This window comes from Cydia strobilella, chromosome 26 (assembly GCF_947568885.1).
Source record: "Cydia strobilella chromosome 26, ilCydStro3.1, whole genome shotgun sequence".
In the NCBI taxonomy this organism is placed as follows: Eukaryota; Metazoa; Arthropoda; class Insecta; order Lepidoptera; family Tortricidae; genus Cydia; species Cydia strobilella.
In genome coordinates, this window is record NC_086066.1 from 7,340,597 (window position 1) to 7,355,991 (window position 15,395).

Consider the following 15,395-nt stretch of genomic DNA (forward strand, 5'->3'; position numbering starts at 1 on the left):
TTTGCTGTGTTTGACCTTAGCAGCGGCCTCAGCCGCTGCACCTGCCTTTTTAAATGTGTGGCCGACATGAGAGGGAGCAAACGTGCACACACATGTGGCATCCCACAGCAGGCTCCGGCCTTTTACCCACAGGACCAGTGTAAGACCGTCCGGCCTTTTGCCATCTTATGGTTAATACTAAACTAAAAGTGCTATCTTAAAAAAACATGATTGGGTCACTGACCTGTCCCTGTAAATTGAGGTAGTGTGCGTGAAGTGCGCTTGGTGTGAAATGGGGTAAATTGACAAAATCTGAAAATTTACCCACCGCTCCCGTCACTTAAATGTACCTGTTACCATGCGTGATGAATAAACTATTATCTTATCTTCTTTCTATTTCTAGCATGCAGCGCAACGACCGCTGGCCGTCGGACTACGACCCGGACCCGCGCTCGCGGCGCGGCTCGACGTCTTCTAGAGGCTCAAAGAAGAAGAAGTCTCCTCCTGCTTCGGCTTCCTCTACGCCGAAGAAGGTCACCAAACCGCAGAACTTAGATTTTGTTGTTACTGGGAAACAGCTGCTAAAGAAGTATGTATAATGCTCTATAATGATTGTATATTTTCATATTAGACAAATTGTAATCTTAAATTATATTGACAATTTATAATTTTATTATTTATTATTATTAATTGTACTTTTATTATTTTTCAATGTGACATTTTATTTTAATGGAGGTTTTTATTAGTTAGTAATTTAAGAATATTTGTACGCCATGTATTATGGTAAATCAAGGACTGGAAACAATATTATGTAACAACAATTTATACCCTTTTTTGCACAAATAAACTATTCTATTCTATTCTTATTATATAAAACATTCTTCCTTTTTTAGGGTTCCGTAGCCAAAGGGTAAAAACGGGACTCTGTTACAAAGACTCCGCTGTCTGTCTGTCTGTCCGTCTGTCACCAGGCTGTATCTCATGAACCGTGATAGCTAGACAGTTGAAATTTTCACAGATGATGTATTTCTGTTGCCGCTATAACAACAAATGCTATAACAGAATAAAATATATATTTAACTTCTCCCATACAACAAACGTGATTTTTTTGCCGTTTTTTTGCGTAATGGTACGGAACCCTTCGTGCGCGAGTCCGACTAATATTTATGCAATGAAGTACTTTTTTCATTGGCCAGGGGTGACCGCGCCAACTCCCTCCCGGGCTCGTACCGTCGCCGCCTCTCCCTTGACACCCCGAAGACCAGGAAACCCCCCTCGCCGAAGAAACTCAACGAGTCCCAGTCCTCCAAGAGTCGGGAGACTTCGCTGGAAGATGATGTGTCACTGGAGCTTAGTCAGGTAAGAACTGACTTAGGAATCTTAGGATTAATAATGGGATATACTTATATATTTAGGTAGCGGTAAAAGGCGCACATCATGGACTGGAAATATAAGAGACTGGTTAAAGGTGAAGAGCATAGATAGACTAATTCGCATGACCGAACATAGAGAGACATATAGACATATGGTCGCCGACCTCCTGGACCTGAAGAAGAAGAAGACATTGTTGTATATATTTATTTTATCTTCATATTACATTTATATTTGTGCCTATTAAGCATTTAGTTTTAGTGTTCTTTACATACCCTGCACCAACTATGCTTCTCTGTTCGGAATAAAGATTGACTGGTGGAGAATGCCGTGTAGCATTAAGTCCGCCTTTTGTCACTGTATATTTTTTACTGTGCAACAAAGTTTAAAATATATAAATATAATAAATAAAATGTGGATATGAGGGCACGGTCAAAGCGAGCAAAGCGAACCGCAAGGGCACTAGCTACCTTTTCTCGAAGCGCTTCGTCGCGTTTATAAGAACCCTCATAACTTGGGTTTGGATTATTAGACCTGTACCAATAACTTCTGAGGTTATAAGAATATTAATGTTGCTTATTTTTTATATATAGTTTCCAGACCATATACTAAACCTAAAAATAATATTTTGTGTCATCCTAGGTATTTGCTTAGGTAGAAATTTAGGTATTTCTTTTTTCAATCAGCATTCTGTAAAAAAAATATTCGAGACGAAATTCTTTGTTTCCCTGTAAAGGAAAAGTGGCTTCCGACGTACACACGCATTTTGTGTCATTTTCATCCACGGGTATAATGGCATTTAATAAATACCTAATATTGATCCTAAAACGCCTAAAAAAATATTAGAGTCGGTAAGTGAAGTGTTGTACTTTACAGAACATTGTTATATGTTATTCAAACAAATCTGTGTCAAATTCATCCACCGCTTTTATTAAAAAAAAAATTTTTTCTAATTAACACCCTGTATCTGCCACAAAAAAAAATTCATATTATTAAGTTTACGTCTATAATATTATAATACCACATTGAGACATCATTCATAATTTGGGTCATTTTGATCCACGGTTTTTTTACTATCTGGCAAAATAAAACTCAATTGAGCAAGAAGGGCGTGCGCGGGGAAGGGTACCTACGCGGGTGGGGTGCTTATTATACTTGCCGCAATATCAGCTGGCGACTGAGATCTTAATACTATCTCCTTTACCCTTGTTAAGTTAAGACCAACCAAGAGATGGCATTATGAGCTGTCTCGCCACTTAGTTTTGCGATACAGTGTATTTATTTCATTCGGAGGCATAATTACATTGTCTTATCAATCTTACCGTAGTAGGTATATAAATATAATTAAAAATAAACTGTAGGCTGCACTCCTCATACTGACCAACATTTGTGACGTTCCTAATCAAAAGGTACCACTTTCTCTGACAGGTTATTTGTATAAAGATATAATCAAATTTCGTCTTTATGGTAAACGACAAAGTGGTACCTTTTGATTGAGAATGTCACATCAGCGACTTAAAAATTACTTTTGTTTCGATTTTTAGTAGACTTTTTAAGTTTATTTTAAGACGCAATTTATTGTGATTTTTGTTATGTTTAAGCGTGGCAAGCAACATTAATTACATTGATGATGATGTTCATTAAATACAATATTTTTTCATACTATACTGAACTGTCACCCTATACATGAGAATGAACAGCGCCCTCTTGACAATGATCATATATTACTGGTCAGGCTTTAATATGTGTCATAATTTAGTAAAGTCCCCTTTGTGGATTCTAAGTTTCCGAGTTACAGCAGTTTAGTGAAAGCGTTTTTTTTTTTAAATATAAATTAAGGGTTGAATAAAGAGGAAAGAAAATTTGATTATTTTTGCGCTACGACGCACGGTTTAGGAGATTCTTTATTCTTTATTCTTTATTCAAACAAACACAAGTATAAGTTTACAGCGACCTACGCCAAGACACTTGTATAAGTGTTAGTGTTAATACATAGTCAGTATCATAAACATGTATACATTTTTCGAACTACGAGTATCTCTAGGAACTTAAATTAAACATACATACTACAAAGTTACATAGGTAGAGTTTAAAAAAATCCTGACACTACTTTGTAAGGACGGCCACTTGTCTGCGAATATGTCTGCGTTTTGGATTGAAGCTAAGAAGTTATTTAGTAATTCTATTGCTCGGTACGTGGGTGCGTTTGAACCGTGATAGGTGCGGACATTTGGATATGCGAAAAGGTTTCTGGCTCTACGTGCGCTACGCCCTACTGCAGCTATGTAGTTGTCTGGGGTAAAAATACGCATACGCTCCAGAACAGATGGGTTGTCAATTTGATTTCTTAGAAGTAGACAGTAGTGTAAGGCAAGCGTTTGCTTACGCCTTAGCTCGAGAGACTCCAACCCTACCATTCCCAGTACAAAGGATGACGGAAATAAGTACGGGTAGTATCCATAATACCTTTTGTAAAGATGTCTAGTAAATTTACGTTGGACGCGCTCGACCATGATGTTATACTTTGCTTCCCGAGGGTCCCATGCGATGGAACTGTACTCAAGCTTGCTACGGACATAGGCATTATATAGAATTATTGCAATTTTTGGGTCACGAAACTCTGAAGTCGTTCTTATAATGAAATACAGCCCTATAAAGTTTTTTTTATTGTTTTTTTCTTTTTTACATTGTGTTTTTTGTATATTACTTTGGGGTTTCATAAAGGGGAACGAAAATTTAATTATTTTTGCGCTACGACGCATGGTTTAGGAGATCAAGCCCTATAAAAAAAAACTTTTTTTTTTGCGTTTTTTTTTGTATAAATTAATGGTTACATAAAGGGGACCGAAAAGTTGATTATTTTTGCGCTACGACGCACGGTTTAGGAGATACAGCCCTATATAGATTTTTTCTTTTTCTTTTTTACGTTTTTAAATCTTAATTAAGGGCTTCTTAAGGGGAACGAAAATTTGATTATTTTTCGCTACTATGCACGGTTTAGGAGATACATCCCTAAAGTTTTTTTTTCTTTTTTTTGTCATTGCGTTTTTTGTTATTACTTTGGGGTTTCATAAAAGGGAACGAAAATTTTATTATTTTTGCGCTACGACGCACGGTTTAGGAGATACAGCCCTAAAATGATTTTTTTCTCTTTTTCTTTTTTGCGTTTTTAAATCATAATTAGGGGCTTCTTAAAGGGGAACGGATATTGATTATTTTTGCGCTACGATGCACGGTTTAGGAGATACAGCCCTATAAAGTTTTTTTGTTATTATTTTTTTCTTTCTTTTTCTTGTGTTTTTGTATATTATTTTGGAGCTTCATAAAGGGGAACGAAAATTTTATTATTTTTGCGCTACGACGCATGGTTTAGGAGATACAGCCCTATAAAGATTTTTTTTTTAAATTTTGCGTTTTTTTAAATATAAATTATGAGTTGCATAAAGGGGAACGAAAATTTTATTGTTTTTGCGGTACCACGCACGGTTTAGGAGATACAGCTCTATAAAGTTTTTTTTCCTGGTTTTTTTTTTGTTTTTTTTTAAGTACTAATTACGGGTTTCTTAAAGGGGTTTTTTAAATTATTTTTGCGCTACGACGCATCGTTTAAGAGATACAGCCCTATAATGTTTTTTTTTTAAATTTTGCGTTTTTTTTTAAATATAAATTATGGGTTGCATAAAGGGGAACGAAAATTTTATTATTTTTGCGCTACGACGCATGGTTTAGGAGATACAGCCCTATAAAGATTTTTTTATTGTTTTTTTTCTTTTTTTCTTTTTTACATTGTGTTTTTTGTATATTACTTAGGGGTTTCATAAAGGGGAACGAAAATTTTATTATTTTTGTGCTATGACACATGGTTTAGGAGATACAGCCCTATAAGATTTTTTTTTAAATTTTGCGTTTTTTTAAATATAAATTATGGGTTGCATAAAGGGGAACGAAAATTTTATTGTTTTTGCGGTACCACGCACGGTTTAGGAGATACAGCTCTATAAAGTTTTTTTTCCTGGTTTTTTTAGTTTTTTTTTTAAGTATTAATTACGGGTTTCTTAAAGGGGTTTTTTAAATTATTTTTGCGCTACGACGCATGGTTTAAGAGATACAGCCCTATAATGATTTTTTTTTTTAAATTTTGCGTTTTTTTTTAAATATAAATTATGGGTTGCATAAAGGGGAACGAAAATTTTATTATTTCTGCGCTACGACGCATGGTTTAGGAGATACAGCCCTATAAAGATTTTTTTTAAATTTTGCGTTTTATTTTTAATATAAATTATGGGTTGCATAAAGGGGAACGAAAATTTTATTGTTTTTGCGGTACCACGCACGGTTTAGGAGATACAGCTCTATAAAGTTTTTTTTCCTGGTTTTTTTTGTTTTTTTTTTTTAAGTATTAATTACGGGTTTCTTAAAGGGGTTTTTTTAAATTATTTTTGCACTACGACGCATGGTTTAAGAGATAATGATATGTTTTTTTTTAAATTTGCGTTTTTTTTTAAATATAAATTATGGGTTGCATAAAGGGGAACGAAAATTGTATTATTTTTGCGCCACCACGCACGGTTTAGGAGATATTATATCTATATATATAGCTATAAAAGCTCTATAAAGTTTTTTTTCCTGGTTTTTTTTTAAAGTTTTAATTAACGGTTTCTTAAAGGGGAACGAAAATTTGATTATTTTTGTGCTACGATGCACGGTTTAGGAGATGCAGCCCTATAAAGATTTTTTTTGTTGTTTTTTTTTTCATTGTGTTTTTTGTATATTATTTTGGGGTTCCGTAAAGGGGAACGAAAATTTTGTTCTTTTTGCGCTACCACGCACGGTTTAGGAGATATAGCTCTATAAAGATTTTTTCCTGTTTTTTTTTGTTTTTTTTTTTAAGTATTAATTAAGGGATCCTTAAAGGGGAACGAAAAATTGATTATTTTTGCGCTACGATGCACGATTTAGGAGATGCAGCCCTATAAAGATTTTTTTTTTGTTTCTTTTTTTCATTGTGTTTTTTGTATATTAGTTTGGGGTTCCACAAAGGGGAACGAAAATTTGATTATTTTTGCGCTACGACGGTTTAGGAGATACAGCCCTATAAAGTTTTTTTTGTTTTTTTTTCATTGTGTTTTTTGTATATTACTTTGGGGTTCCGTAAAGGGGAACGAAAATTTTATTATTTTTGCGCTACGACGCACGGTTTATGAGATACAGCCCTAAAATGATTTTTTTTCCTCTTTTTCTTTTTTGCGTTTTTCAATCTTAATTAGGGGTTTCTTAAAGGGATTTTTTTTAATTATTTTTGCGCTACGATGCACGGTGTAGGAGATACAGCCCTATAAAGTTTTTTTGTTATTTTTTTTTCTTTTTTTTCATTGTGTTTTTAGTATATTACTTTGGGGCTTCATAAAGGGGAACGAAATTTTTATTATTTTTGCGCCACCACGCACGGTTTAGGAGATATTATATCTATATATATAGCTATAATAGCTCTATAAAGTTTTTTCCTGGTTTTTTTTTAAGTTTTAATTAAGGGTTTCTTAAGGGGAGCGAAAATTTGATTATTTTTGCGCTACGATGCACGATATAGGAGATACAGCTAATACAGCCCTATAAAGATTTTGTTTCTTTTTTTTTATTGTATTTTTCATGTATTACTTTTGGGTTACATAAAGGGGAACGAAAATTTTATTATTTTTGCGCTACGACGCATGGTTTAGGAGATACAGTCCTATATATTTTTTTACAATGCATGTGCTCGAAAAGTGCGTTTCCTACGGAGCCATATCGTGCGGAAAGTACTGCTTTTCCGCACTAGTGCTTTTTGTTTTCAATTTTTTTTTACAGTACATATGGTGCTACTTTCTCGCACTAGTGCGGAAAAGAGCACTTACCGTGCATATGTCGAAAGTTTAAAGGGCCATATGTACTGTAAAACGTACGATACACGTGCGAATAAGTAATTCGCAACTCGTGTCGATTTAAAACACTCCTTTTAATAATTAAACTTATTTGACATGACATGTTTTTTTATTTACTCGCACAATGCATAGTAAAACATTGTATGATACACGTGCGTAAAGGTGACTTCCGCACTTGTTGCATAAATAGCAATTTTTTTATCAAAGAATGAAAGAAAGTCACGGTATTAATAACCAAATTTTACTTTAGTGGTACCTTTTCCCTATCACTGTCACAAATGTATGTGGCGTTCACGTATATTTTTAAGATTTCCCTGCGCAATGTTGCCAGCTCGCTCGCAAATCAAACATGTACTTACAGTTCTTTTGCATAATGGTGACATTGTACAATATCTATGAGTTTTAAATAGGTAAAAGATAATTCGACGCATTCTTTGCTTGCTTGTTGCTTGTTGTTGTGTTGTTTGCGTAACTTCTTTGAATAAGTTGCGTTAATTTGGCGCACAGGCGAAGTAAACATGCGTTGCGTACGGCAAGGTCACGCCGCGGCCCCACCCTGCACGGCCTCCGTTGCCCATTCAGACCGCCCGCTAGCTTCGTTTGAACGCAAATAATATTTTTGTAATATTTGTTTATGCAGTGGATGCAAGTGACACAAATTCATACATCTTATTTATCTTGCATTTCAAATTAATAAGATGTAAACTCTAATATCTTTAATATTCTTTTGTAACGGTGACAGCCTGTTATAACAAAATCATCAAATATCTTATGAAGCTATGCCTTAATAAGACACAAAATCATTTAATGGACCTATTTAAACGATTAAATTCGACCTAAGTAATTTTTTTTAACTCTAATTTTTTTTTGTGTCATTTAGAATATTATGACATAGTATCAGATTGCAGTGGACGTAATTGACACAAACTATGTTTTCACACTAAAAACACTATCCTAAATGCAACACAGTTACATGTGTTCTCTCGAATATTTTTTTCTCCAAGATAATTCAAAATAAAAAATAATTACCACAAAATAACAAATTACTAGAAAAGCAAATTATATATATGACACAAAACAAAATGTAAGATTTACATCTTAACAAAGTATTCATAAGCGAAAACAGAATTGACTTTAATATTTTTATAACCTAGGGGTCAAAATATAGCCAGCGGTACAGGTCTATATGGGATATGGATGTCATTAGTTTAAATTTAATTAGTCATTAAGCATAAAAAATTTCTATTTCATCTAGATCTCTCTGGGAACCCCGAATACTCAGAAACCTTCTCCGAAGACCTTGTCCAACGAGTCCCGGTCTTCTAAACGCGACACATCCACGGAAGACATGATGGAGCTCAGCCAGGTACCTACCTTACATCCATATCCTCACGCTTAAACCGCTGAACCGATTTAGTTGAAATTTAGTATAGAGATAGTTTGAGTCCCGGGGAAGGACATAGGGTAGTTTTTAAGTTTTTATCCCAGAAGTCATCATTTAAGGGGGTGATAATGGGGGGGGTGGAAGTTTGTATGGGGAATCGATAAAAAGCAGATTGGATAAAAAATAAGCTACCCAGATTACTAACTCCACGCAGACGAGGTCGCGGGCAAAAGCTAGTATTACATATATGCAATTTGCGGGAAGTTTACAAAAGTTGGAAAAGTTTTCGGAAACAGGAAACTTCGTAGGAAATTAAGGATATTTTCATTTTGGAAACGGAAAAATTTGATCCCCATACAAAAATACACAGGAAATAGGAGAGAGAAGTTTCTGTTTATTTTTAATGTGGGAATTTCTCAATTTTAGTCTGATTTTAGTAACTTACGGAGATAGTAATTACGCAAAATTAAACCCTATAACTTCAAAATTAATGTGGGAAATATATTCCCTTATAGAGGTTTTAGGCTGCCTTTCCACTGAGGCAGAGATGAGAACCGTGCGGTAATCAACCAATAGCATTAGTTTTCTTCTCTACTCCGCTGGATTACAACTAATGCTACGAGTATTGATTGATTCTCTTACGTCTCCTCTCATCTCGGCCTGAGTGGAAAGGCAGCCTTAACCAATCAATTATGGTAAAAAAATGACGAAAACGCGGACGAAGTCGCGTGAAAAAGCTAGTCATTTTATAAATCTCATCTTTTCTGATTTCCAGGTATCAGATTTTGAAGACAGGAGCTCAAAATACGGCGTAAAGAAATTCAGCGCACTGGCAACATCCACCCCGAAGAAGAGAGCGTCTCTCCCGCAACCCTGCAAGTGGGACAAGGATAGTGGGCAGAGTGGGAAGACTGGGAGGAGCGTCAGCGTGTTTAGACCGCCTAGCGTCAGTTACAGGTGAGCGAACACTGCGAACAGCATGTGGGACCAGAGTGAACAAAGTGGGCAGAAGACTGGGAGATGCGTTAGCGTGTTTCACCTAGTGTCAGTTACAAGTAAGAAAAAGGCATGTGGGCAGAGTGGGACTAGAGTGGGCAAAGTGGACAGAGTGGGCATTAGACTGGGAGGAGCGTCAGCGTGTTTAGACCGCCTAGCGTCAGTTACAGGTGAGCGAACAGCATGTGGGACCAGAGTGAACAAAGTGGGCAGAAGACTGGGAGATGCGTTAGCGTGTTTAGATCACCTAGTGTCAGTTACAAGTAAGAAAAAGGCATGTGGGCAGAGTGGGACTAGAGTGGGCAAAGTGGGCAGATCGGGCATAAGACTGGGAGGAGCGGCAGCGTGTTTAGACCGCCTACCGTCAGTTACAGGTGAGAGAACAGCTTGAGGCACTAGAGTGGACAAAATGGGCAAAGTGGGCAGAAGACTGGGAGATGCGTTAGCGTGTTTCACCTAGTGTCAGTTACAAGTAATAGGAAGGCATGTGGGCAGAGTACGACTAGTGGGCAAAGTGGGCAGAGTGGGCATAATACTGGGAGGAGCGGCAGCATGTTTTGCTTAGCGTCAGTTACAGGTTACAGGTGAGAAAACAGCATGTGGGACTAGAGTGTGCAGTGGGCAGAAAACTGGGAGGAATGTAAGCGTGTTTAGGCCTTCCAGCATCAGTTATAGGAAAGAAGCCCAGGTAGGACAAGCGTGGGGAGAGTGGGCTGAGTAGGTAGTCAGAAAACAGGAAGAAGCGTCTCAGCATTTAACTTGATAGCTTGAAACTATCAGGCCGCGGACTGGACTGTGACGCTGTGGGAACGCGCCTGTTTGAGAAAGGTGAGCACCGTGAAATGTCAGGCGGCCAGTTCACAAATGTCAGCGAGGCGAAACAGAGGCCTTTACAAAATGATTGTATAATGTATAATTTTTATGACTCCACATGTCCACAGGCACACAGCGTCGACAGAGCCCGACTACTCCTCAGTCTCTCCCGAGTACTCTCAATCCTCGGTGGAGACCTCCCCCGCTCAGACCAAGATGGAGTGCAGTCAGGACTTGTCCAGGTAACTCTTCCGATAAGCATACGCACGCTCTATGCAACAATAGGTGAGGTCAAATAAGCACATTGTCTCCGCTGGCTTGGTCACTTCGAAAGATATCGGGCAGTGAAAAGAGAATACTTGCTTAAATATCGTTGGGCTGATAGAGTGCGGCGCCATGGTGGAGTGTACTCGATCCCATGGCGCCCTCGTAAACGGCAAAGAGGATGAAACGCCGGAGTGGGTTAAGGAGCAGGGCCAGGTTCTCCCTCTCCTCTCGCCAGTTGAGAGGGGACAGGAGTGGCGAGTCCCCCCCCCCCATCAATAGCTTTCCCGCGGCCGGGGGGACGGTGCGAAAATGCATTCGCCCACTCCGTGAACAAAAAAAGGGCTGATAGAGTGCAGGTACCTAGTTTTAACGTGAGCCATCCTTTACTTGCTCTATTTCCCCCAGTTGCTGCGTCAGCACCTGGCTCGAGGACTCAGACGACACGAGAGTGGAGGAGACCCGGCGAGCTGACGGAGAGTGGAACACGTTCTGGGTCAACTACAACAACTCTATCGCTAAGGTAGGGGGGGTAGAGAGGGAGACTAGTGGGGGGTAACTACCGCCAAAACTCCTAATTATACAATTTTGCTTCTAGGTACCGATGAAGAGTTACTACGACCAATGCCCGACGCCGTATCGGACGGAGAATATCGACTTGGCAGATTTAGGTAACCAACCAAATTCATAAGTAGTTATTAGAAAAATCAAAATCAAAAATGTCTTTATTGTTTATTAATACAACACACAAGCTTACAGTTTACATACCAAAGCGATTCAACAAGTATTTACAACATACACAAAAAATTAAATAATACAAACGAGGTACATCACTTAAAAACATATATAGAGCTGTGGAAAACGAGCCTAGGGCTATTACTTATTCTGTGCCTAGGGAGTCTTTAGTGCAAGATTATGATAGGTACATTTACAGTGGTAAAGATGTTACAATATTTCAAAGGAATACATAATCTACTCACGTCAGAGCATGCAGCAGTTAATATAGTTTAAGTTACCTACACTATAATATTTCTGTGTTTTTTTCATTGCTGTACTATTTTGTGTCTGATAATAAACGTATTTTTTTTTACCTCCGTCATCTTTTCAGTACTGAATCCCCTGAATAGTGAGTAGAGTATGTAATGAATTCTTATTAATCTTATTATGAAATAAAACTATGAAAACGGATTATATCGCGTATATTGAATTTATAATACATCCCGACGTTTCGAACCCTTTACAGCGTTCGTGGTCAACGGGTGACTGAGGAAAAATTACAAAGTGCAAAAAATACCCACATACTAAAATAATGAACAATCATAGACTACAAACTTTAAGGCTGGTTGTACATGCAAAATCGGTTCATACACTACAATTATTTGCAAGTAAAGATATATATACGCAATAAAAACTATGCCGGCTCCAACCCTACACCACGGACCCGAGAAGATTTAATTCCCTCCTAAATTGTAGGAGGGTATCCCAATATGGGACCGGCAACAAACTCGGCGGGACACATCTTTTCAAAACATATTATACTCAGAATGTCCAACATCATCCAACACTAAGGTCTCACAGTCTATGTCTCGCTTGCTCCTTTATCAGATGGACTACATAGTTTCAACATACAACATACATATACACAAAGTTTCTACATAGTTTCATAGTTTTATTTCATGAGTAACTATCGCGGTAACCGAAGACAATATTAATCTTATTATGCTTACTAAATTGGAATAGGTGTAAGATTGTCCCATAACTTGTAGATTTCTCGGAAACCTCCCGCAAGCGCTCCCCTGAAGATATGACGAACATCAACAGTATCATCCGCAACGAGGGTCTCCACCTCACCCCTCGAGAAACACAGAATATCATCAAATGCGCTCATATCCTGGGGAACGTACTGAGTACAGCCATAGAGAGGAGATCTAGAGAAAAGGAAGTACCTGATAAAGTGCAGGAGCTCCAAGTCGAAACCGAGGTAAGTTCAAAGTAAAGTCAGATCAAACTCTACACAGATTTTGCGGAGGTAAAGTGTGGAAATGTCACCTTAAACGTCCTATTTCTATGAAAATACGAGTGTTATAATAAACTTCCATACCTTGTTAAAGTCGGTGAAAAGTCAGCTTATTAGGCGAACTCCAGTTAGCAATGTACATGGTGGAGAACGTTTGTAAGTATGCATTATCATTCTTCCAACCCCTCAAGAGACGTACGGTACATCATCAAATGCGATCATATCCTGGGGAACGTACCTACTGAGTACAGGCATAGAAAGGAGATCTGGAGAAAAGGAAGTACCTGATAAAGTGCAGGAGCTCCAAGTCGAAACCGAGGTAAGTTCAAAGTAAAGTCAGATCAAACTCTACACAGATTTTGCGGAGGTAAAGTGTGGAAATGTCACCTTAAACGTCCTATTTCTATGAAAATATGAGTGTTATAATAAACTTCCATACCTTGTCAAAGTCGGTGAAAAGTCAGCTTATTAGGCGGACTCCAGTTAGCAATGTATATGGTGGAGAACGTTTGTAAGTATGCATTATCATTCTCCTAACCCCTCGAGAGACACAGAACATCATCAAATGCGATCATATCCTGGGGAATGTACTGAGTACAGCCATAGAGAGCAGATCTAGAGAAAAGGAAGTACCTGATAAAGTCCAGGAGCTCCAAGTCGAAACCGAGGTAAGTTCAAAGTAAAGTCAGATCAAACTCTACATAGATTTTGCGGAGGTAAAGTGTGGAATGTCACCTTAAACGTCCTATTTCTATGAAAATATGAGTGTTATAATAGAACTGTCAAAGTATACCTTGTCAAAGTCGGTGAAAAGTCAGCTTATTAGGCGGACTCCAGTTAGCAATGTACAATATGTACATGGTGGAGAAGAAGTATGCATTATCATTCTCCTAACCCCTCAAGAAAACATCATCAAATGTGCTCATATCCTGGGCCACGTACTGAGTAAAGCCATAGAGAGGAGATCCAGGGAAAAGGAAGAACCGGATAAAATGCAAGAAGTGCACGTTGAGACTGATATAAGTTAAGTTTATTCAGAAAAAGCACTCAAATATATTTGAGGAAAACGGACTAATCCCATATAGGTCTAGTTTCCCCTGCTATGCGCCAATATTGCTGAATTGGTGACAATGGTGACACTAGCTGCTAAATTTGCAACGAAAAAGTATAATAGTGCCTCTATGAATGTTTTTTGTTGTATATAGTGGCACTCTCACACTCTGCAGCTTGCCAAATTGGTGCAGAGTTTGCATAATCAATGATAGTTATCTCCCTGTTTCAGGCTGACCCAGAAAAAAAACAAAGGAAAAAATCAATGACACTAAACCTGAAAGAGACAAACGTACCCGCCGAAGTTAAAGAGGAAAAGAGAAGCGAGACCGTAACCACACAAACGGATATTTCTCTACCGAACACGAAGAGCGCGCCGAGAATCTTCGAGAATATTCTCAGGCAGTTATCGAGAAGTTCCATAGACGAGGCGTCTTTGAGAAAGGCGAAGGAAAGTTTGGAAGTTGAAAAGAAGGAAGAAATAGATAAAAAGGAAGAGAAAGGTGAGACGAAGTAAATGGTAATGGTAATTAAAAAAATATTTATCTGTATGTGATTAATAATCATGTATTCAAAAGTAAAAATCATGTAGGAAAGACCTCAGGGCCCCCACCAACTAGATGGTCTGACCAAGCTAAGAAGACCACCTCAGTTAAACTCCAGGCAGTGAGGGATACGGGAGATCTAGACCAATGGAGACAAATCCCAGGAGCTACAAAACCAAGTGGTCACGATGTGTCTCTATTGTTGCCCATAAAGTTTTAAGTCATAATGTATTGTTTGTCCACATTTTCGTTAGTCATAATTTGGTTTTTCTCAGAAACGCGTAACTTTTCGGGATTGCCATAAAACAAACCTACCTAACCTACCTATAGGATAACCTTACGAAAATCCTGAAAGTTAACGGTTTCAGAATTATGACTAATGATAATCATTATTATGACTTTCAATAATTATGTCAAACAAAGGGACCCCGGTCAACGATCCTCAGTAATGAGGGACCGACAAAGAAGAAGGTCTATTGAATTTGAGGCGTCAGAATGATTTCGTGGGCGAGGCATCCCACGACCACACGATATGTACCACGCACAAAGTGTAATAACAGAGAACCAGAGGCTAGTTAAAATAAAGAACCCTAATAACACATTTTTCACTTCTCATGCTCGTAAAGTTCAACTTTAAGTCGTGCGTAGACGACATAAAGTCGCTTATTATGTTCTAGAGCATAAAGTAAAATCATCTATTACGACTCTTAATGACTTAGCAATAAAGTCGAAAATCTGCCATAAAAACTGCCAGCCCTGCCGGCGCGCCCCCAACCGGGCGCGGCGTGCCCCGCGCCCCCGACACAACCGAGTACAATTTTCTTTAGTTTTGAATAAATACGGTAAAATAACCTAAAATATTGCATATTTTTGTATGTATATTTTACTCACAATCGAAGTGAAAAGCAGTGTGTATAACTCAGGCATAAGTGTCCATTTTTATCCTCGACTATATTGGTCCTCGCTGCGCTCGGACCAATAAATTGCCTCGGGTAAAAATGGATCGCTTTATGCCCTTGTTGTACAATCTACTATAATAGTGCATTCGTGGCGTATGC

At 38.0% G+C, this 15,395-nt stretch overlaps 1 protein-coding gene across 1 annotated transcript; it reads left to right on the forward strand.

Moving 5' to 3' along the window:
- Positions 1–271: 271 nt before the first annotated feature.
- LOC134753068 (uncharacterized) lies at positions 272–14,309 on the forward strand. Its single transcript, XM_063688829.1, has 9 exons — positions 272–276; positions 383–568; positions 1,176–1,338; positions 9,428–9,609; positions 10,569–10,703; positions 11,134–11,248; positions 11,324–11,396; positions 12,492–12,706; positions 14,025–14,309. The coding sequence occupies exons 1-9, from the start codon at positions 272–274 to the stop codon at positions 14,307–14,309; spliced, it is 1,359 nt and encodes a 452-aa protein (XP_063544899.1).
- The last annotated feature ends 1,086 nt before the right edge of the window (positions 14,310–15,395 follow it).

Bases quoted from the DNA above. Each gene is read 5' to 3' on its own strand.
- LOC134753068 (XM_063688829.1), top strand. The intron at 9,610-10,568 runs GTGAGCGAACAC...ATGTATAATTTT, and splicing joins CCGCCTAGCGTCAGTTACAG to TATGACTCCACATGTCCACA. The intron at 11,249-11,323 runs GTAGGGGGGGTA...TTTTGCTTCTAG, and splicing joins ACAACAACTCTATCGCTAAG to GTACCGATGAAGAGTTACTA.